This window comes from Pseudochaenichthys georgianus, chromosome 12 (genome assembly GCF_902827115.2).
Source record: "Pseudochaenichthys georgianus chromosome 12, fPseGeo1.2, whole genome shotgun sequence".
NCBI classification, from domain to species: domain Eukaryota; kingdom Metazoa; phylum Chordata; class Actinopteri; order Perciformes; family Channichthyidae; genus Pseudochaenichthys; species Pseudochaenichthys georgianus.
In genome coordinates, this window is record NC_047514.1 from 10,249,122 (window position 1) to 10,272,516 (window position 23,395).

Sequence of the window (23,395 nt, forward strand, 5' to 3'; positions counted from 1 at the left end):
AACTGTTGAGTGTTAACTAATAAAGGATTAGGCTGTGTGCTGTACATTACATTTTTAATAAGCTGTGATACAAGGATCAAAGCTTTATGAACTGCTTTTGACCATCTATTATCGTTCCAACCCATTTCACACATTTCTGATTGGGAGTCAGTGGCATCTTGCAGATTCTGCTGAATGCAAGATACTGTGGCTCTTGCATCATAAGAGGCATGCGGTTGCTTGTGTCTGCATCCCAGGCATCCAAATAAAGACCCCACACACGTCCACACACAGAGTTTTTTAACTGATTATGCCAGTTTTACAACTTGGTCTATATTTGATACCTTTTTAATACTAAATTGATCACATTTTGCAGCATGATTTGTTGGTGTTATTGTGCAAACCTCTTCAGATTCAGGAAGATTACTTTTATGAACTAACAGTAAATCAATAATATATATTTTTGCGATAACAAAATATGTTTAACAACTTTCTTTATAGAACTATAATTAGCTACTTAGAAAGAAAGAAAGAGCTTGATTAAACCAGTAAAATACACAAGGACAGACACACACACACACACACTTTATATTCAGTGATACTTTGTCAATTATTCACTAAAATATACTTGTTGGCGCATATCAAAAGTTAGATATTTTTGATTAAAAGTAAATAGTTAAATGTGTTTGTGATTTTATTCTAAATGTTATTTAATTTAAATGTTTTAGTACGTTATCTTATTAATACATTTTTAAGATATAGGATTTGTTTCTACCGCTGGTGTTTTTTATTTTGTTTCCTTTAATAATATGATTGAGGGCATTTGCATTCATTATCTATGATATGAGTTCTCCATCAAGACATGGTAAACTACCTTTAGAAATAAATGTTGAAAAGTGAATGAACCTTATAATCTAACAATCTGTGTTTTTCATTGGTGATATTTGAAGACAGCAATACTTTATCAGTTGTGTACATGTTACCTGTTTGGATCGGGGATGCCCGATTACTCTGAGTTAAAATGTTTCATCAATGTTTTCAGATGAATGAAATAAGGCAGAACTGAACAGTAACGGAGTACTTCACCCAGAATGAATGTGAGGATGCGTTCACACTGCTGTGCTTCAATTAGATCAGCTACAGTATAGTTATTTTGCAAAATCAAATACATTTCAAAAACAGATTTTGATCATGGTTGTACACATTAATAATAATTGTTTACAGTATATATTTTCATTGTCTATTATATATATATATATATATATTCATTTTGTTCTATGTTTTGTCCTCGACCTTGTACATTCCTTGTAATTGCAGTTCCTGTGAATGTGTATTGTATTGTATGCACCAACAACCAATACATTTCCTAGTCAGTGAAAACGCACGAGGCAATAAGCCTTCATTTGAAGGAATATGAAAGAAAAGAATGCTTACTTGAGAAAATACATAACATTTATCTAATCGAACCTGCCGTAATGTAGCTGTGGAACACTACGAAAGAACGTAGCTAGCTGTATATGCTCCATAATTAACATTATCCTACGACAGGACTCCTTTCAAACTCATATATATCCGGTAATGTCCAGCTTCTGTAAGAACATTATCGACTGATCCAAAATAGCAAAATCTACCTTACTTTCTAATTTCAGATTTAAATCATTTCTGGCCAAATTGTTGCAAATAGAACGGAAGCCATAAAATCTATGGTCAATACAAAATATGTAGGATGAGGGGATGTGGCGTCAGGATGAGGGGAACAGGGAGGAATGAGTGAGCATTAGAATGACAGTTAGAATGAGTTAGATGAATCTGGGTTAGCCTTTCCCTTCACTCCTGCTATTTAGAACACACACATACACACACACACACACACACACACACACACACACACACACACACACACACACACACACACACACACACACACACACACACACACACACACACACACACACACACACACACACACACACACACACACACACACACACACACACACACACACACACACACAGGTGTCAAAGGCACAGGATGTGGTGAAGTACAAATAAACTCCACAGAGATTGACATAGCACAAGAGAACAACAGAAAACAAACACACTGCACAGCACGCCGCCACCACTTTACACACACACACACACACACACACACACACACACACACACACACACACACACACACACACACACACACACACACACACACACACACACACACACCACACACACACACACACACACACACACACACACACACACACACACACACACACACACACACACACACACACACACACACACACACACACACACACACACACACACACACACACACACACTCACAAAACTGCACTTATATTTAGATGAGGACACACACTTCTAGCCCACAGGTGAGCCTCAAATGCACAAAGATCATCACACACACCCAAACCAACACACAAACACACCTCGCAGCAATATCCCTGCTGGCAGATAACGTTTAGACAATGTTATCGGGGAGTCCGTCATCACACATGGGCAACACATCGGTTATACAAATCTAATTAAAGTCATAGCTTGTGTTTGAAGTGGGGTTGTATGAGGTACTTATACATAGTCAGTGTATTGCCTACAGCGGATGGCAGTTTAGAGAAAAGCAGGGAAATAAAGCACTGTGTTGCTATGGCAGAAAATATGTCTTGCCATGTAAAACAATATATCTTTATCAGTTTAGGTGTATGCTATATTTAGATTTGTCCTCTTTAATTTGCAGTCAGACAGCATCTTTTGAAGCCATTATACTATCCATTGATTCCATACTGCAAGCACTACTATTTAGACAGGCTATTTTACTCATATATATTTAGACTGTAAGTGTAAATATTACACTGAATTTGATCTCGTTACACTGTCATCGCTACTACCTCTGCTTTTACCACTCTTATTTATTTATTGTGTCTATTGTTTACTGCAGTGAGAGTTGCCAAAGAAATGTCGTTGTACTTTGTATGATGACAAAATAAGATATATTCTTCTCTCTTTAAAGGCACCAGACTCCCTGCTGGTCTACAGCTGAGATTTCTGTGGTACTGTCGGTAAAATGTCTGGCTGTTTTCTTTTGGTGGCTAAAATACATCGACCTGTGCAAAGCAGTACATCGCTTAGCTTCCATACCAGTATTTTTCTCTGCCTTACCAAACTTCCAGCTACTGAAGGTAAGGCAAGGCAAGGCACGTTTATTTATATAGCACCTTTCAGCACCAGGCAATTCAAGGTGCTTCCAAGTAACACGGACTTTGCAAAGGTACCTAATACAAAACTCACACAAAAAAGTAAACTGTCTCTTTAAATGTCGGGATGTTGACTGATTTTGATGAAGAACAATTCTGATATTTATAATAAGAGACAAAAAGTATAGTCCCATGGATCTAACACTGAGGAGGAATATGATTCACTTTGCCCATGGATGAAAGACATCGTGCCACAGCAACATTGTACATAGAACATTATGTACTATGCAGCTGACCATGTTACAGCGTAGCATTAAACACAACAACATTTATTTTACAGGTTAAGAATTACAAAAAAACACACATTTGTTTGTTAATAAAGCATTAAAAAACAAGACTGAAATACACCCATTGAACAGAGAAAACATTTTAGACTGTACATTGAAAGCATGCCATGCACAAAAGCAGTTCATTGTTTTCAGGAAACTCACTCGTCCCAGTCACTGTTCACACCAAACCATCTACAGGAGACCTGGGTACAACTGGATTTTAAGACCTTTTTTACAAATACAAACAAATATAATACTAAGAACACTTTGTCTTGCAAGGAAATTCAAAGACTTCCTGTTTGAAAACAATTATCATATATGCAAATCAAATCTTTGCAAGCAGGAACAAATTAAAGTTATTTTATTATTAACTAAACCCAGGTCTGAAACACACACACACACACACACACACACACACACACACACACACACACACACACACACACACACACACACACACACACACACACACACACACACACACACACACACACACACACACACACACACACACACACACACACACACACACACACACACACACACACACACACACACACACACACACACACACACACACACACACACACACACACACACACACACACAGTAACAGCAAAGCATGCGGCATGCACATGCACAAACTGTAGTACACACACAGAGCTGATTGAGAGAGGAGGAGGAGGAGGAGAGGGTCCCCACTCGACTGAACGAGGGAGGAGCGCAGGAGAATAAGATGGCAAGAGAAGGAGGAGGCCCAGAGGTCAACATGAGGTCATATGAGGTCAGAGGTCGGACAGGAAGAGCTGTGAGGAAGAAGAGCAGGAGAGGGGAGGAAGAGGAGGAGCAGGGCAGCGGATATGACATGTCACAGGTTCAGAGACAGACTGAAGGAAGAACGGAAAGAGAGAGAGAGAGACTGTCCTGAGCAAAGGAGACACTTTGAGACGGCCAGAGCATTGCAGTTGTGTTGCAATGTCAGCTGTCAATCAAACTAAATATGTCTGTCTCATTCCCAGTGAAAGAAAGAGAGAAAGAAAGAAAGAAGAAGAGAGAGAAACAAAGTATGAAGGCCCAGAGCACACTATCATCTGTGAACCACTTTTGAGTAGTGCACCATCCCAGACACACATGTATGCACACACGCGTCGCGCACACACACGTAATCTAAACAATCTCAAACATACTAAATGGAAAATCAGAAATGAATCAAGTGTTGACTTGTTTATTACTTTTAAAATTCTGTCAGTTATAGCAAAAGTGAGTGTTTCTCATATGAGGTAAGAAGAATCAAAACGTCATGTTTAGGGCTCCAGTATGAGGTGTAATAAATGGCAGTGGCCCAGTGAGGAGTGCACAGAGGCGGTGTTAGTGCATGCTGCAGAAGGCTGGGTTCATGGTGGGAGAATGACACCATTCCTCAGACCTCAGAAACATCCTCTCAGCTTCATTACCAATCATCATCATCATCATCATCATCATCATCATCATCATCATCATCATGAGCAGCAAACCACCATGCAGCCCGACTCCCCTTCAACTTACCCCTTCTGAAAAACGGGGGTCTAATAACTCGGGGCTTGCGCACATGGCGCGTTGGCCTTTTGTCCGTGACCTCTTGTGGAGCAACAGAAACAAAGTAAAACGGCTGGTACCAAAACTCCTGTTTAAGAATTTCTTCTACGATTTTAAGTAGAGCTGAATATACCAACTGTTGGGACCAATATTTGTTTGAGTGAACACATTCTAGGGGCAATAATAATTGTGAAATAATGGTAGAATCACAAGCTTCTCAAGTGAAACATCTTGAATTAATAAGCATTTTTTAAATCATCTTTGATCAAAAACTACCAAGTACATCAAATAGCTTACTCTGCAATTGAAGTAATCTAGCCTCCTATTAAGTTTGCATCCAAAGTCTGTCTTAAGTTTACATTTTCCTTTTTTTGATTACATCATTGAACAATCAGACGTCAGTCCCACCACGAATATACTGAGTATTCATTCCATATATTAATACTTTTAATGAATGACAATTATGGCCGCACAATTAAACTGTTAAATAATATATTGTAAAAAGTAATTTAAAGCTGCAGAGGAATACTGCCCTGAAAATCGCATTCGACAGCATCTTAAGAAATATAATTAAATTAATCATTAAATAATTTTTTTCCAATGATTATAAAAAATTATCAAAATCCTAATGTCGTAAATCGTAATCAATTTTAATTGATTTACTTCAAATATAAAGTATGGCAATTTGTTTTTCCTTCAAATTGTCCAGCCCTATTTACAATCACATTTTGGCATTATTCAAAGATACCCTGAATGGGGAATTGTATTCTAGTCTCATAATAGAAATGGATTTATAACTTGCTATATAAGGCACAGTCAAATGATCTAACCTTGGAGATAGACTGACTTTAGTGTACCAAGGCGGTAAGACTAAATAAAAGATGAAATTATTTCAAAGTTGCTGTTTGAATGTAGCGGGCTAATTCACTGTTCATTGATAAGGATATAAATAGTTCACGTCTTCTGTGATGTTTGACGTGTTTGTGTGTCTCACCATTGAGGACGCTGGGGGACAGCAGGGTGGAGTCGCGGTCGCTGAGTCGGCAGGCCCCGACCTCTAAAGACCCGGGCACCAGCTGTTGAGGCTGACCCTCCAGAGAGGTCATGATGTCGGCACGATCAATGTTCTTCAGAGCCGTGTAGAGGCTCTCCACTGAGAGGGGAACACAGGGAGTGGGGAGGGGGACAGGTAACAGAGACAGGGAGACAAACAGGGATGTATGGGACGTGGACAGGGAAGTCAAACAAATATTTTAGAGAGCATTATGTTTCGTCAAAAAGACAATCTGACAATTGAATAGACAAACACAGACTCACGGAATGGGGATTTACTCATTTGTAACATGTCTAACTGTAGTGGATCACATCATATAGAATATGGAATGACTCCTTAGCTGCTCCAGCTTACATCTGCTCTATGGGTGGCAGCTTTTGAGCCGTAACAAAGGCCAAAAAAGTAAACGTTCACTAAATAAAACAGGCATTAAAATAGGTTTCTAAAAAGTGTGAATAGGCCTGTCACGATAATTAATTTTGTTGGACGATACATTTTCCTGGAAATTAAGCGATAGACGATAATATTGTCGGCACCGTTGTAAGACCATTTTAGACCAATTCCTGACATAATGATAATAGATAATAATAATTCAAGTACATCCTTTCAAACAGAACTTTTTATTGAACATTCAACATTGCAAATGAAATAATATTCAAATATATAAATTATATATAATAAATAAAACAAATTAATTAAATTAAATCACACAAATCAAAACAATAAATTAAATAGACTCAGGCTGGAAAACAGAGCTCTCTCTATCTATCTATTTATATATATATAAATAAATATGAGCACACATTGTCTCACAAGCAAAGAAAACCTCCTTAAAACAACAGTTAAGTGTACAGTCCACTGTCCACTGTCAAAGACCCAGATGCCTCAACAGGCCATATCCAAATCTGTATTTCAAAGATTTCGAGCAAGGAACACCAACATGTTTGCATTGTCGGGCAAATGCATCTTTGATTGTATACTGTCGGGAAGGTGGGGGCTCTGCTTCTCCAGCTGCTGTGTTTGCTCCCAGCTGGGAAAACGGAATGGGGTGGTTATGTTTTAGGTGTAGTTTAAGATTTGTGGTATTGCCTGCTTTTGTCGCTACCTTTTTTAAACAAATGCGACATACCGGCTCATTCAAGTCCGTAGGTTGGCCTCGTTCATTTGGCTTGAATCCAAAATACTGCCACACCGGAGATGTGTAGTTAGGTTTTGTAACCAATTCCATTTCCCTTTAAATTCCCCTCGAGTAAGTCACACGTCCCGCTTGTCGCTATATTATTAATTTCGATGCTACACGCTGCACGTGCACGCGGAGTGTCTGACTCCTGACCTGGCTGTGTCAGCCCCGCCTCCCTCGTGTTGCGCCTGGCTAAATGCTCACATCCTTATGTAAACGGCAATTTATCGAGCTCAGAAAAGTTATCGAGTCCATTTGTATTTATCGTACGATAAGTCAATTTATCGCGACAGGCCTAAGTGTGAATCACTGCAACCCAAAGAGGCCCTTGATTGTAAAGTTATAAATGAGCACAACAATTATTAGGCTGATGGGTCCAGTAATAAGCAAGGTTAGCTGTTGACAGATAGCCATACACAGAAACAAATGGTCTCCCCACCAGCTTACACCTAACGGGAATAACAAACCAGATGCAATCAACATCTGTGCCTTACAGCAGTTCATTTGTTCTGATCATTTCTCATTTCTAAGAGATAAACAGTAGTATGGGACTTACTCTTGGCTCTTTTGCCTTCCCTGCCGGCCCACAGGTTAAGCAGGGCGGAGCTTTGGTCCAGCAGCGAGTTAGGATTCTCCACACGGATCCTGTTAATGTCGTCCACACCAAACTGAAGCTCACGTGCCAACTCTGACAAAAGGACAGGTAGGTAAATAAAAGAGAGCTACAAAGACAGAGAGATACAAAGCTTGTTTGATATTTAAAGAACTAACCTGCCCAGCTCAGACCCAGCTGTTCAGATATGAGGTTGATCTTGAGCTCAGTCCTCTCCATGGCATTCACTGTGGCTTAAATGAAAAATAAGGGGGGAAAACAGCATCCCAATTAGAAACTCGCTGCCGTGCCGGTGTTAAATATGTGAACACTTAACTGAGGAGATTATAGCCCGAACTAAAATAAAATAAATAAATAAGAAGTATTAATTTCAGTATTTGCTGATATTCAAGTGACTACAATTTGGGGTTTAGTGGTCAGATAATATCAACTTTGGACCATCCAAATGTGTGTTATTGACGGCAGACAGGATTTTGAATAAGTCTTCTGTGTCCTCAATGACTTAAGTTTATATAAAAACTATCAACAGCAGTACTTACCTTGGGAAAAGCATTGTTCTGTTGAAGGAAATCAGCAATAGCCACAACATTTGTTTTTTTGTCCAAATCATTTTCAGGGTTAAAACACCATATGGGCAGGGGGAGGTTAGAATTTGGGAGGGGAAGGGGGGGTCATTCCGGTGCTAGTCCCACCAGTCAAAGTTGCATTCAGTAAACATTACAGAGGGACTGAGGTGCAATGGAGCAGCGCTGTGTGATAGACAGAAAAGGCCTTTTCTTCTTAACTCCGCCTTCAGCAACGTTTAAACCAACCAGAGCGGCCATCTTGACTTTCTTTCATTTACAACTGGCCAATCAGCATGAGGGCTCCTCTGTCTAGCTCCACTGCGAGGTCCTGCCCATTCCCGATGCTAAGCTAAGGTGCTAATGCTTACAGTATCTGCTGCCATGCGGTTGGAAATCGCAGTGGAGACACTAGCGCCATGCAAACTGTTCACATAAGTCATTCATCTGTTGCTACCAGGACACTCGTTTCCAAGGAAAGGCTAACGTGTCATGGTGCTATTATGGGTCGTGTTCGGGCTCATCATTTTGATATTATTTCCTCTAACTGCACTGCAGAGGACTCTGGGGCATACTGTACGTGCACGCGAGAGACAGATAGGGGGGAGAATAATGAGGGCAGAGTGGGAAGCACAGGGGTTGTGGGTAAAAGGGGCGGTGCAACATTCAGTGCCCGTCTCCACCGTGAGTAAATCAGGAGAGGGCTGGAGGTCGGGCAGTGAAGGACTCACCCACACCGGGCTCGTTCAGCGCGCTGTAGCGTTCCCTCAGGGCGAGGGGGGTCAGGGTCCGCCTGCGCTCCTCACTTCCAACAACCTAATAATTAAACCAAGAACAACATTCAATTATATTTAATGTCTAAGGCGTCAATAATGAATCACTTCTTAAACTTGTTTTGCCAACTGTTAGATTCGGCGGAACTGCTGATACAATAAAGATACATAAATATGAGCGTGTATTAAAATATAAAATATTCGTACTCTCTTATTTTTGGTCATTTCTAAAGGACTATCCTGTCTTAACAATATTTTGGGTTTAATGCAGAGCAAAGTATACAATAAACCTTAAAAATACAGGCAACTCCAGACCTTAAAAGCAGTCCGTCAATTCAACAAATTAATAATCCTTAAAACTATCGTATCTTTTTAACAATCGAAATTGGTCCATCTGTTTTCATCTAGGGCAGGGGTGCCCACACTTTTTTGGCTGGTGAGCTACTTTTGAAATGACCAGCTCACCGAGGTCTACCAACCAAAAATAAAATCCCAAATTGCAAGGGTTGCTGAATAATACGTTTTATTTATACATGGGATAACTACAATAGGGCTGCAACAAACGACTAATTTGATAATCGATTAATCAATCGATTAATGAAACGATTAATCGACTAATCGGACTATTACTGTATGCCTTGCACAATTTCTCAAACGCTCTTATTTAGCCATCAACTTTTTGATTTAGCTTGAGGTTGTTTTAGGCATGTGGAAACTAGCAATGAAGATAAAGATGAATACTTAATTCAAAAATACATATATTATTAAATTAACTTAACAAATTGTTTACAAAATTGACATTGCTTTATATTTAAATTAAATAAATAATATTTCACATCAAAAGAAACAACAATGTTTTAACAAATCATATTAAATAATCTGATGACAGAACTGTAAACAGAATAGCTGAAACTTTAACAAAATAAAGAGTAACTCAGTTACCTCTAATCATTAACCCATGTTTGTATAATTGAGTTAACTCTGTGTGTTGCTGCTAGCATACATAACACCTGACGTGGAAAAGTTACTCGTGGATGGGGGGGCAACAGAGCTACTAGAAAGACAGTCGAACCCGGTGCATTCCTCCGTCTGAATGTGGTGCACTTTTGCTAAATGTTTAGACAAATTGCTCGTGTTACCGCCCTCACATGCTAAACACTCTTGACAACGAGCATTGTCCACCTCAAGACGGGTAACATTTAACCACACCTTGGAGCGCTTCTCTCCGCCATCCCTGCCGTGTGTTGCTGCATGGAGCAGCTGCGTGTGTGTAAACTGCCCCGCCCCCCTCGCACACGGGGGAGAGAGATCTAGTCTGGATCGGAAAGATCAAAAATACACCGACCATAGACGCATTTCTTTTGTCTTTTTGCATGTTAGAAACGAGTTTGCGACACTAAGACTGCGAGATAATGTTTGTGTAGCAATAATACATGACCTTTCTCTTTCTCAACTCGCTACTCGGAGGGAAGTCGCTGTCATATGCCTTGTGAACACTCCGATAATGCCTCTCCACGTTACCTTTCTTTGGCAGAGCGACGCTTGCTTTACAAATAAGGCAAATAACCTTTGAATGTGACATCACAACAAAATATTCTTCCTCCCATTCTGGGTGGAAGTGGTATATTTTTAGCTTTTTGCTCGGTCCCGCACTCATTTTGTTGTTTGTCTCTTTAATTTAATTTGAGTTTTCCCGGCACTTGACTGATTTTGTATCGCTTTGCATTCTGGGTTAACAGACTGGAAAGCGATAGGTCGCTTTTTCTGTCAATCAAGTAAACTCCTGAATTAAGTGGCAGGGAGGCCAAGGGAGGAGGGATCAAAACCTGTTTTGTCTATTTTAACGGAGCTGGATTTTTTATTTGTATGAATGACTCGCGATCTACCAGCATGCAATCTACCGCGGTCGACGTACTGGGCACCTCTAGGGGAACCGCCACATTAAAGGGGAGGCGATACGTGGGTAAAGCAATTCAACAATGTCTGAAATTGATCAGCAATCAACAATTATCTAAATTAGTTTTACTCTTATGTTAAAGTTGAAATGTACTGTAGATATGCAGTGCGTGCAAACACATTTCTTCACTAGTATTACATATAATATTCAGTATAGTCCAACTTTCCACTGGCCAATCATGTTGCATTATGGCAAATAATGGCTCACGAAATCCTGCCTCAGACACACAATTGGTAAGACTGGCACAATAGCAAAGTATTGTCTTAAACCTTTGAGATAAACTGAGAACTAGGTAAACTGAAGAAATAAAAGAGTTCTTACCTTGACACAGGGTGGCATGGTTATGTTTAGGTTACACAGAACGTGCTGTGTGTCCTCGTACTTGGTGCACTTCCGCAGAAAGGAGAGAAACCCATTGGCTTCCTTGTTACTATCTCTGACCTAACAGAGAAAAAGAGAAGAAGATAGAAGAACAGAAGAATGGAGAAGAAAAAATACCAAGAGGAGTAATGGAAGAGAGAAGGGTGAACAGTAGAGTAAAAAAGAGATGGAGCAATTAAAGGGTAACGAGAGAAGAGTGAAACAGAGCAAGAGAGGAGGAGGAATAGAAAACAGATGAAAACGGGTATTAGAGTCGTCCGCCATGTCTGGAGCATGTGGCGCAGTAACATGGGACGAGAAGCAAGGGGAAACAAGGATGGAAGCAGTCCACAGGCAGGCGAGAGGGAGAGATTTACCTGCACAGTTTACCTGGACGTCTGTCAGACCAGACAGTGACAGAGTGACCGTGAGAGGGAGAAAGAGAGACAGTGAGACAGACACATAGACACAGGCAAGGCCGCAAGATAGGAAGGCAGGCAAAGAAAGTGGGAGCCACACGACATGCAAACGATTACCAAAGAGAGCTGACAGGAAGTAAGTTGTTTGTTCCTTGGCTACACCATAATGAAAGGGTTTTTATCATTTAGCTGAGGCTGAACAGCAGTGTCGTAAACTGACAGACACACAGAAACACTGATATACATATAGATGGATAATCAAATCAAATAAAGCAACACAATACAAACTTACATCAATACGATAACAGATATGAAGAGACGTGAAAAAGCAGACTCAATTATTATATACTAGGATATATTTGTAAGAATGGGTTTAAAAACATCACTGAAATACAGATTAGGTACAAAGCAATGACAACTATGATCTGAAAATGTAGTAATGCAGTAATGCAACCTATACATTAGGGAGAAGGTTTATTATTCAGGGTTCATACACTTTTTCACCAATGACTTTTCCATGACCTTTACCTAATTTTCAATGACCAAAGAAATTACTCTTTCTCAGCAGTACCACTGAAAATGGTTTATTTTTACATGGAACAGGAAAATAAGGTCTGCATATGAAACATGTTGTGCCTATCTAAAACAAATCAAATAGTAGGCCTACTAGCTTCTACAGGCTAAAGCTACTAAAATCTCTCACCGGCAAAATACCTCGTCAGTTAAATGCCATTTTACGTTTCATTACTATACGATACAGTATGTATTATCATTATAGTATTACTATTTTGGCGATTAGCTACAATATAAATTATATTTAATGCAACTTTAGTTACATTTCCATGACTTTTCCAAAACGTTGGGGAACATATTGTTTTCCATAAAACAAGAATGATTTGACAAACACGAAGAAGAATCGACTGGTAGACAAGTAATGTATGGATATGTTATAAATCGTTAATATAAATCATCTTTACTGAAATACTTTCAAACTGTATGAATATATATTGAGATAAGACTCAATGTGTAAGTAGAATGATTATGCGTCTATTCTATTTTCAGGTGTACTTCACTTCCTTGATGTGGTGTAGCTGATTGTATTTGGAGTAGAAAGCGCCGACTGTTATTTCAACTTTAACATGCTAATGGTGAGAGACTGCCTGATAGGAATGACAGCGAGAAGCACACAGAGACCACCGTATGGACAGGTTGTGTGGGTGCTCAAGAGGACTAACTGCCGAGAGGATTCTTGAAAACACTGGGCACACAAAACCACAGTACTGTATGAATACGTAGCGAGTGAGAGAAAAGCAGGCGTGTGATTCGTGGGATAGAGACAGACCTTGACGGAGACGGGCAGCCGGTTGTCTCTGAAGGCCTGGAAGCTGAAGCTGCGAGGCTGCTGCGTGGCCTTCCTGATGGGCACCAGGTTTCCGGAACATTCTAGATGCAGCGGCATGCCCTCCATAAGCTGGGGGAAGTTTTTAGTAGATGTTAACGGGTACAAGATTAAAGCTGAACCGTTAAGTTGATCAGTCGACATAATGGCAATACTATTTTGATTTATCGATTCATCCTTTCAGTCATTTTTCAAGCAGAAATTGTAAAACAAATGCAGAATTCTTGGATTCAGGCCTCTTTTCTTTGTCATATAATATATTTGTTGGGTATTTGATCGAACAAGAAAGCCATTTTTGACATTTCATAGACTTTGATTATGTACTACTTGAAATAATGAATGGTGGATCAATCGATAAAGAACATAATCAGTAGTTGCAGCCCTAGACAAGATAAATCATATCAGCAATGGAGTCTAATCGTTCTTTTAAACAGCCAGTGTGGATCAATATCTTAAGACACAAACTCCTACTCCTCTGCATTGAAGAACACTCTCTAATTCCAGGATCATGTCTCCAAAGATGGAGACCTTTTGGAAGCAATGCCAGCAGTAGTGTTAGTGTCTTTTCTCTTTAGCATGCTTCTTGCATCATCTTATGCTATTGACTTTTTAGTAGCTATAATTCAACTTTATTTATGGTAATCATTCTTTCGAAACTATCATTGCTCAAAAGTGGGCCGATACATATTTTTCCCGTGTTAAGAGTTATGAAAATGCAATACATTTGAATAAGCCCTCCTTGCTTTCCTCAACACTTTTCCCTTTTTGTGACCTTGGCAACATCTTGCTTTGCCACTGTGCTGACCTCTATGTCTCGACTGCGGGCCACTTCGGTGAAGTTTTCATGCAGCTCCAGTGTTTTGTCCATCTTGTCATCTGTCATGCAGTAACAACGCAAGCGTCCCTCACGTGCTTCATTCATCTTAGCAAAAACAACAAACTTGGCCATATATGGAACAGCCATCAACTCGCGGTACAGCAAATTGGCAAAGGTCACTGCCTCTGCCGTGCGCGGACAGTCTGCCAGCCAGAATCTAGATAAGGTAAGAGAAGATAAATAAGAAGTGTGCAAAGGGAGCAGGGAAAGCTGATTGGTAATGCGTTTGTTTTGAGTTCCGCTGAGGCGCTCACCTTGCAGAAACGTTGGTGGTGAAGTTGGCACAGCTGTGTGCGTACATTAGCTTCGTGGTTCCAGTGATGTCTTCCCACTGAGCTGGAGCTGTGCCACCTGAGAGATAATAGCTACATTGTGTCATTCATGTAAGGACAAAAGACAGCCACCCACCACAGGGTGAGCAGGACATGTTAACCCGCCTATTACACGGCTACTTAGAAACGAAAAACCTGAATTTCGACATAAAATATTGATTGCAACCTGAATTATTGAATAATAATGATTGTATTGCTTCTGCTAAGAAAAAACCGTCCATTCTAGTACCAATGGCTGAACTGCACACACATTTAAAAATGAATATTCAAAAAGTATGGTAAAGGGAAACTAATGTGTTTTTTTTTTACCACAGCTGATCATACATTGACCGGACTTCTTTCCGCAGATTCATATGAATACACACAGTCCCTCAATCAGAGTAGCCATAGCAACAGTCTGTTATCAAAAAAGAGCAGACTGCTGAATATCCAAATTGACCAATCAGAATTAAGTATTCAACTAAGCTGTGTAAAAAGCAAAACATAAAACATGTACAAATACACCCTTTTGCAGCACATTAGACCAATCCAATAAATACAAAATAAAAATAATGTTTGAAGGTCATGTGGCTCCTACCGATGACACTGCAGAGGAGGCGCAGGCTGGTGGTGTCGCCCTCCCCAGCATCTCGAGGACTCTCCCGCCAGGATGGTGGCAGAGGGATGCGCAACCCGATTGGACGGTGGAATTTGCGTCGCCGTGGTTCGATGGTGACAACTGGGCTGAAGGTCGCCTGGTTGCCAAGCTGCTGAGTCAGCAGTTCATCAGGGATTGGCTGCGCCTGAGAAGTAAGTGGTGGAGGATAAGCTCGTTAAAAAGAAAGATGCACAAAAAAGGTAGTTTGAAGGAAATGGAGGTCAAGAAGGCTGGGGGGAAGAGAAGCACAGACACAATATAAAACGGCAGGAAGTACAGGTAGGTGATTCTAAAGGAGTGTGCAAAGGCAGGGAATAGAAGTAAGGGGAGGATACAAAAAGAAAATGTGCAATTGACTGAAACATGAAATCCACAGCCATACTCACACATGCAACCAACTCATATTTCACACCTGACCCAGCTCAGATCAGTGCATCAGCTCGGTCAGTGTGGCTCACAACTTAAATCAGGCAACTGAGGAGTGATGAATGGCTGGATAAAAAAGGAAAAACATAAACAGAGCAGCATAAGGCAAAGCAAAGACTCTGACCCATGCAGGTTCCTGAAATAACATCAGTGCTGTGACGAATCAGTGATCTGACGGACAATGTGAAATGTAAACAATGTGAAGTGACCACAAATAAAAAATGTGGAGAACCCATAATCCGTCATAATCTCCACAAAAACCAAAAAGGCAGTCAGCATGAGTTAAACCAAGTGTGTGTGTCTGTGGACAGTCAAACACACATTTGCAGACAGACACCCTGTACGCATGCTAATTTAGAAATGGTGCAGTATGACATGACACAATGTGATATATCTCAGGTCTAGTTTTGGCAACTTTATAGTCTTTAAAAAGACCCTTAATATGTCAGTGTAATTTAAAACAGTTTTGTTGATTTTACACGACGCATTGTTGGAACAAAAAAGTGATGCCACTTACTTCAAGGCAGCAATCAGAGTTTATTGTCGTTTGAAATCAAACATGTTGACTGGACGTTTGTTAATGTTGTCAGCACTGTCAGTAACGTGAGTTTGTCAGCGTTAAACTCTGGTTTACCCGGATTTTCTTCCAACATGTAAACTTTGATTTTTGCTGATGTAGTCATGACTTTTTGTCACAAAGATATATAAAAAAAGGTGCTTCAAACCTATGACATAACACGAATCTAAGAGGAAGAGGTTAATGTTTAAAATAGTAAATAACCATACCACTGTTTTTGAATATTTTAGACATTTAGTACAAACATCCATATTTGACATTACTGCTGACCAGTTACTAAGGCATTTCAACATCCTTTAGCTTTTTCATAATTTCCTTTTATTGGAGTTGTTGGATTCAGATCAGGTTCAGCTAAAGATTTGTAGTAAATATCAAAACAACGCTGGATACACAAATACAGGGGCCGTTTCTCAATGTCGAGTACACATGCTGCAGAGCCACTATTTCAAGTATACTACGTCATCGAGTGGCGCCGAATGCTGGGCATTTAACATGCATTTTAAACAGTCCTTCGGCGCCACTCGATGACGTAGTATACTTGAAATAGTGGCTCTGAAGCAGCTTTACTCGACATTGAAAAATGGCCAGAGTCTAAAATGGATTGGCTGCCTGTCATGTTTGCAACAACTGATGGAATAATTCATGAACTTTGTTCAAACAGCAAGATTGAAGCACACTCTCAGTCTCAATGACGGATAGCACGGCTCAAACATATTTAGGCCTGTCGTTTGTCAAACAGACAGATCATCAACTTCAGGATATGGAACGTGCCAACTCTCCACAGCGCAGCACAGACTGAAGGTAAACTCGTTGGCACGGACCATTAAGTCACAGACTGAGAGCCAGCTGTTTTGTACTTCTAACATTTGTTCTCTGTAATTGATCAAAAGCAGCCGATTGTCTCAGTTCTGCGAGCAAAGCAACACACACCTAAGCTAATCAAAAAAAGCTCTACAGGATCTTTAATGTCATGTTTTTAAATGTGCAATCCACTCTCCTCTTGTTCATTCCTTCCATCTCCTCGTCTTACCTGCAGCCCCAGTCTCACTCTCTTGGTGACGGCCGTCTCGGGAAAGATGGCCTCGACTCGTGGCACTAGCTTACTGGTCAACCGAGCGCCCTCTGGACCAATCAGATCGCTCTCCTGCTGAATGCGGGAGACCACGGCGAAGTAGAGGGGGAAGTCAGTGGAGATGATCCGACGGATTCTCTTCTTGTCCAGCTCATCGTGATTCTCGAGGTCTACACACAGGAAGAGGAAGGAGAAACAAGAGACACAGAGGGATCCATGGAAAGAGGAGAGTTAATTTCAGTGTAATAATGTGTTTCCATGTGAGAAAAAGTTAACTTCTGTGATCTTCGATAATATTCCCATAAAAAAGTATCCCCTCTCCTTCCTGTGCCTTTGCTCTGCAGCTCCAGGGTCATACATCAAGATTAGGACTGTCTTATCTGTCGCCGTGCAAGGTCTCAGGAACAGTCATTAGTTATATCGTACTGACCTTCATCCATGCCATTCAGGATAGTTTCCAGCACTTCGTCACCATAGCGATTGCGATGCTCCTTCCAGACCGAGCCGTTTTCGCTGCGGAGGACCACGAGCTCCCGGTCCCCTCGGCCCAGAGAGGCAAAGTGAGGGATTTCTACTATCACTGGCCTGTGAGAGAAAACAAAAACTGAATGAAAATCATGGTTTGAATCAGGTTTCAGGCTTTTTCTGTTCATTAGGGATGTAAAAGCGCTCTGATCACAAGGAAAAGCGCTATATAAATAACATGTATTATTACAAAAAAATAGCTTTTGTAATCTAGTTCAAACCGAAACATTGGATTATGTTACTGTTGAATGGATTGTACCATCATTTACAGCCTTGTGCTGAGATATACAGAGCCATGATTGTCCACTGGATGGCATCCTAACCATAAGCTTGTCATTTATATTACACGTTTTTGTCATTATCTTACAATAAAATCCAGTTCAAGTTATTGTTACCTCTAGTGTCAGTCTCATTTGGAATTTGGGATGCATTTCCAGCATATCTTACAATAAAACATTTTTTATAAAAATTGCAGGAAACTAAACGTAAAGAAAATATTAAACAGAAAACATATAATATTATACATCACATTTCTTTAATATTATTATGAACACAAAAAAAAAGCATCCATATCCTATTTAGGTAATGCCACATGCTAAACATAAACGCACATACAGGCTGACCCAGAAAAAATAAAATTGCTTCTAGGGAGGCCATAAAGCTGGAAAAACGTTGACTCACCCAAGGAACTGCATACTGGACGGCCCTAAGGAGATGATACGGCTAGCGAGCCCCTCCCCCTCCACCAGCGGAGGGGGCGTGGTCAGTTTCAGAGGTTTGACCAGGCGGCAGGTGATGCGTGTCGGCGCTGTGCAGGTGCGCGGCGGGATGATGACTCGCAGGCCGTGATGTCTGCTGCCTCGCATGGAGCCTCCTCGAGCGTCCACCATGAAACTCACCAGGAAGCTGAGAGACAAACAATGACACGATGATTACATTTAAAAAAGGATTGCACGATCATTTAATCATTTTCAAATTATATGAAATGGTGATTAAGGTGCATTTAGAGTTCAATAACGTCGGTTAGGAATATAACATTTAAGAATCAATACTGGGCTCTCCTCAGGGAAATTCTCCCCCTGAATGAGAGAGAAGACTTCATTCAGTAGTGTTGGGAATTGATCTGGTCTTGGTCTGTTTCAGGGTGATTAATAGAGGAGACACTCATTCAGTATGTGGGTGCCCTTTTCCTTTCATTGTTCTCAATGAGTCAGAGGAGGGCCGGCCATCTGGAGTGGCCCTGAAGTGCAGCAAGAATGACATCAAAGACCTAAAAAAAGAGCCCCATGCTGCTTGATCTTGCATTGGACAGGCAGCCTCATACAGAGGGGGGGGGGGGGGGGGGGGTGTGTGTGTGTGTGTGTGTGTGTGTGGCAGCGTGACTCTTCTCTCATGGCTTATCTTTTCTAATACCCTCACTTTATATTCTGCATTTTAAATGCTGACTCATTGTGCCGTGCATAAATTATGACTAGGCAGATTAACATGATGCTGCTTTAACATTATGCATTTCTTAAAAGATTCCTTACTTTCATGTATTTATTGCTATTTAACTATATTTTATTACGGTGTCCTTAAAGATTTTTTGTTTTATATTTTATGTATGCACCATGACATCAAGTCAAAATCCTCGTATGTGTGAACCTACCTGGCAATAAACCTGTTTCTGATTCTAAATGCGTTTACAATCTAATCAAAGTGTAAACAGTGTGACAGTTGTGTTTTTTGTATGATCCTCAAGTGTCATCGTCATAAACAGTGTAAATGCTGAATCTGTAATTATGGAGAACGGAGTATCTGTGCTTCAGTCACATCATTGATGTTTGGATGTCACAACTTTAGCAATGATGAATTATTGTTAAAAATGTGAATATGTTCCTCTGTTTTTTCTTTGTATAACTAACTATCAATTAGTATCTAATCAAAGCAAGTTAAAAATGAGACCTAGTACTTGTAATCTCACTGAGTCTGACAAAACGCCTGCTTTATGCTGAGCCTGACTAGCAGCATCAATCAATGACATATTTAAGTATTCCAAAAATGTGGTTTAACAGGCAGCAAAACGTTGTATTATCTGACCCGGTGTGAATGGGGCTGGCCACGGGGCTGACGTTGTCTGAAGTCTCTGTAGCCGGGCTGCTCGGGATGAGAGAGTCGTCATCGTACTCCTTTGGCAGGGGGATGGGGGTGTGCTGAGGGCGGAGAGCGGGAGAAAAAGACAGGCATGGGAAAATTGAGAGGCAATTAAATTACCATCAGTCAAAATGCAAGCGCAGAGAAAGAAGCACAATCAACTGAGTCAGAGACAAGTGGAACAATAATGGAAAGAGGCATAAACAGAACCAGAGAGAGAGAAAATTGAACCACAAAAGACTTATTTTTGTCTTTCACAAATGAATAACTGTTTTCAATTGGAAAATGAAGCAAATGCTTACGAATGCTTAATATCACAAGCTAAGCCTACCTGATCCAGCAGTACAGTCTCCGGGGACACACAAGGGATTCTGGGAATACCAGGAGAGTAGGGCCTGTCGGGGAGGAAATGAGAATGATGTAAGACAAGAAACAGCTGACTTTTATTTGGCAATAAAAGATGGTTAGAGCAAATCTTCTCATGATTTAAGACAGAGATAATGTACTGTAAATGGCAGCCATTAAATGACCTATTTAACACCATTATATTTCAGCTGTTATGTAAAAAAAAAAAAACAGTTTCAACTTTCAACTGCAGTTTCCTATCCAGACATATGAGCACACAATGACTTACGATGTTCCCATGCCGCCCTCGAAGTCTCTGAAGGTTTTCTTCGGGGAGAGGAAGTCGTCATCCTGGTCCTTGAAGTCGTCAAGCTTCAAATAGCGTCCTCCATCCATCCCGAGCAACTCGTCTCCTGTGGGCCAAATGAAGAGATAAGAAAAAAGGAAAAGAAGCAAAGAGGGAAACAAATAGGCAAAGAAAAGGTTTCACATAAATAATTAAAGCGAAAAAAGGACGAGACCACGGGAATACAGGGCAAAATGATGCTGATCTCAACTCTCCATTTCTTCTACTAATTATTTTTGTCTATACGGAATTCACCTTATTCCCCTAATTGAAACTTATTTTACTTTTTTAAAGAGTGACAGTATCTTGAACTGTGGTTGACCTCTCCACTTAGGTCAAAATAATGCCACTCGATTCAATTCCCAATAGGCGAAAGTTAATTGTTACACCACCATCCTTCCCATCACTTCACCTTAATGAATACCACAGAAAAAAAATGGCCACAAAGCGATGTTTTATTTCAACCGATTAAACCAACAACAACCAGAGCCGATGGAAACCAAAGGAGTGAAAGAATAGGTTTGGTAAGACAGTGAATATTAACACAGTTTAGGACACTGCATGGACGGCACACTGCAAGCCACCTGGTGACAGCATGTTTTTTGTGAGCATGCCCATTAAAGATGAAATCACATGTGGTGATGGTTGTGTCTGTGTAGGAGAAAATACCTCAGTTATTATTAAGAACGAATGGTGTTGAAATAATGATAAACAATAAACACTTCACAAGACAGAGTTGTTTACAGACATTTAAACATTGAATAGGACAAGCTGTACAGGTACACTCAAAACATGTTAGAAGAAAAAGAAATACCATTAAACATCGCGAACAAAATAGAATAGAAATGAGTGTGTGAAAATGCTTTAATGTTAGTTGTAAAAAATATTTGATTAAAACCAGAAAAGCAATTGAATAAGTGCCAACTGTGTGTGTGTCACAGCTGGGACGCAGCGTGTGTGCAATTTAGCTCATTGATCAATTAGGCTGTAAAAGGCAGGAGCACTCATTTAAAAAATGGCTCGATTGGAAGGCAGCTGTTTGTCTTCTAAAGACAGAAATACTGGAGTTCAGTCAATAATTAGTCCGCCAACAGATGTGTATTGAACGCTGGTAAAAAGGAAAACATGTCGTGACTACACGCTGATGAGAAAACAGACACATCTTGGAAATAAATCTCTGAGCACAGGGCTGGAGTTGAGAGTCAGAAGAACTGATTAAAAAGACACTTAGTGACACACAGAGAAAATGAGATTTGCGATGAAGGCACAAATTCACGAACCACCGGACTGGACAAGCCAGAGATACACACACAATCCTACCTAAAGTTAGCTGGGCAACCCCTACGAAGCAAATGGAAAAAGTGTTATAAACAGTCAAACATTTAAAAATGATCAACATTTACAAACTCATTAATAAGCCAGTGTACCTCCCATACAGTCTTCTTCAAAGTTTAAAATAAGGGATCATCGTTGATTAACATAAGATATTTAAATCCTACCTTCGTCCTCTGAAACATCCAGAATCTCATCCACTGTCTCAGGGAAACTCATGCGATGCTTCTCCGTGGTGATCTGTGCGGAGCAGGAGGAGGTGGCATTAGACAGAGTGGAACTGCTGCATTATATTTGCAAACTGAACCTGATCAAAAGACAACTAGTTCATTGAACAGCTGAGTCACGATGTGTCAAGGCTACTCCTTGCGTACTGGTGTAACCATGTGAACCGTGCACGACGTGTTGCTCACCGCGGAGACAGACTCCTCGGTAACCAGTTTGAGCACATCGATGACAGAGATGTAGCCCAGCCGCTTAGCGATACCCAGGGGAGACGTCCCATTCTGTACGGAGAGATGGGAAACAACACAATACATTATAGAGTGCATACATACAATACAGCATCATCAGCATATACTGTAGGGATTAATGTTAACAGGAGACAACGGTGATACTCAGATGACTGTCAGATTACATGACATCAATTCCCAAAGCATTTCATACTGATTACAATCACCCCAGATTGGTTACACATCTTCATTTTAGACCAAAAAACATGTTACAAACCTTCAGGCCATTCTATAAGTGATGCACTCTAGTACAAAAGATGATATTACAGAACAGTATGCTGACTATCTCCTTTAAGAAAATGTAGGATGTGCTTTGATTGTAAGGGGGCATTTAGCAAAATGTGTGTGATCATGGTATTCATTTGAATTGGGACCTCGTCAGATTTCAAAAATGACGGTTGACTAGTAACTTGTATTTTTATCTTATTGTTTTACTAAATTAAAGTCTATCAAGCCATTTGAGTCATGTTGTCAAAGTAGATTACAGAACGTATGTCACATGTCAGATGCTTGCCTCCATAGCGTCCTTTGCTTTTAGTTTTCACATTATCTATAGGACACCTGTTTATCTTGGCCCAGAGATCTGAGAGAGCAGGTACAGTGGGATTGAAGGGTGTAGAGAGGAAGATTGTATCTGAAAGAGGTATTCCTAAAAGTGTCTCACCGTGGTAATCTCATTGGGCAGCGCTCCATGTTTCAACAGCAGGGTGACTATGTCAGTGTGGCCCTGCTGAGCCGCCTGATGCAGGGGAGTGTAGCCCATCTGCAGGGGAAGAAAAAGGAGGGAGGTCAGAAAGATGGAGAAACACAGAACAAGTATTTCCATCTATGATTATGGAATGCTAAAACCATGCTCCTCTTACGGCGTATTT

General features: G+C 40.4%; 1 protein-coding gene across 6 annotated transcripts in view; it reads right to left on the bottom strand.

Annotated features, from left to right (window-relative positions):
• ank1b (ankyrin 1, erythrocytic b) overlaps window positions 1-23,395 on the bottom strand; it is a 97,340-nt gene that overhangs the window by 5,519 nt on the left and 68,426 nt on the right. For 4 of the 6 annotated variants that reach the window (XM_071204974.1, XM_071204975.1, XM_071204973.1 and 1 more), the window contains exons 20-38: window positions 23,188-23,286; window positions 22,425-22,517; window positions 22,179-22,251; window positions 22,000-22,020; window positions 20,623-20,746; window positions 20,320-20,383; window positions 19,935-20,047; window positions 18,537-18,761; window positions 17,761-17,915; window positions 17,289-17,500; window positions 15,196-15,400; window positions 14,541-14,637; window positions 14,215-14,443; window positions 13,353-13,481; window positions 11,553-11,672; window positions 9,233-9,317; window positions 8,097-8,171; window positions 7,882-8,013; window positions 6,086-6,244 (exon numbers count right to left, since the gene is read on the bottom strand). In XM_071204974.1, coding sequence (XP_071061075.1) covers window positions 6,086-6,244; window positions 7,882-8,013; window positions 8,097-8,171; window positions 9,233-9,317; window positions 11,553-11,672; window positions 13,353-13,481; window positions 14,215-14,443; window positions 14,541-14,637; window positions 15,196-15,400; window positions 17,289-17,500; window positions 17,761-17,915; window positions 18,537-18,761; window positions 19,935-20,047; window positions 20,320-20,383; window positions 20,623-20,746; window positions 22,000-22,020; window positions 22,179-22,251; window positions 22,425-22,517; window positions 23,188-23,286 — 2,410 coding nt within the window. The remainder of the gene's footprint in view (window positions 1-6,085; window positions 6,245-7,881; window positions 8,014-8,096; window positions 8,172-9,232; window positions 9,318-11,552; window positions 11,673-13,352; window positions 13,482-14,214; window positions 14,444-14,540; window positions 14,638-15,195; window positions 15,401-17,288; window positions 17,501-17,760; window positions 17,916-18,536; window positions 18,762-19,934; window positions 20,048-20,319; window positions 20,384-20,622; window positions 20,747-21,999; window positions 22,021-22,178; window positions 22,252-22,424; window positions 22,518-23,187; window positions 23,287-23,395) is intronic. The other 2 variants (XM_034095709.2, XM_034095707.2) reach the window with 2 other exon arrangements.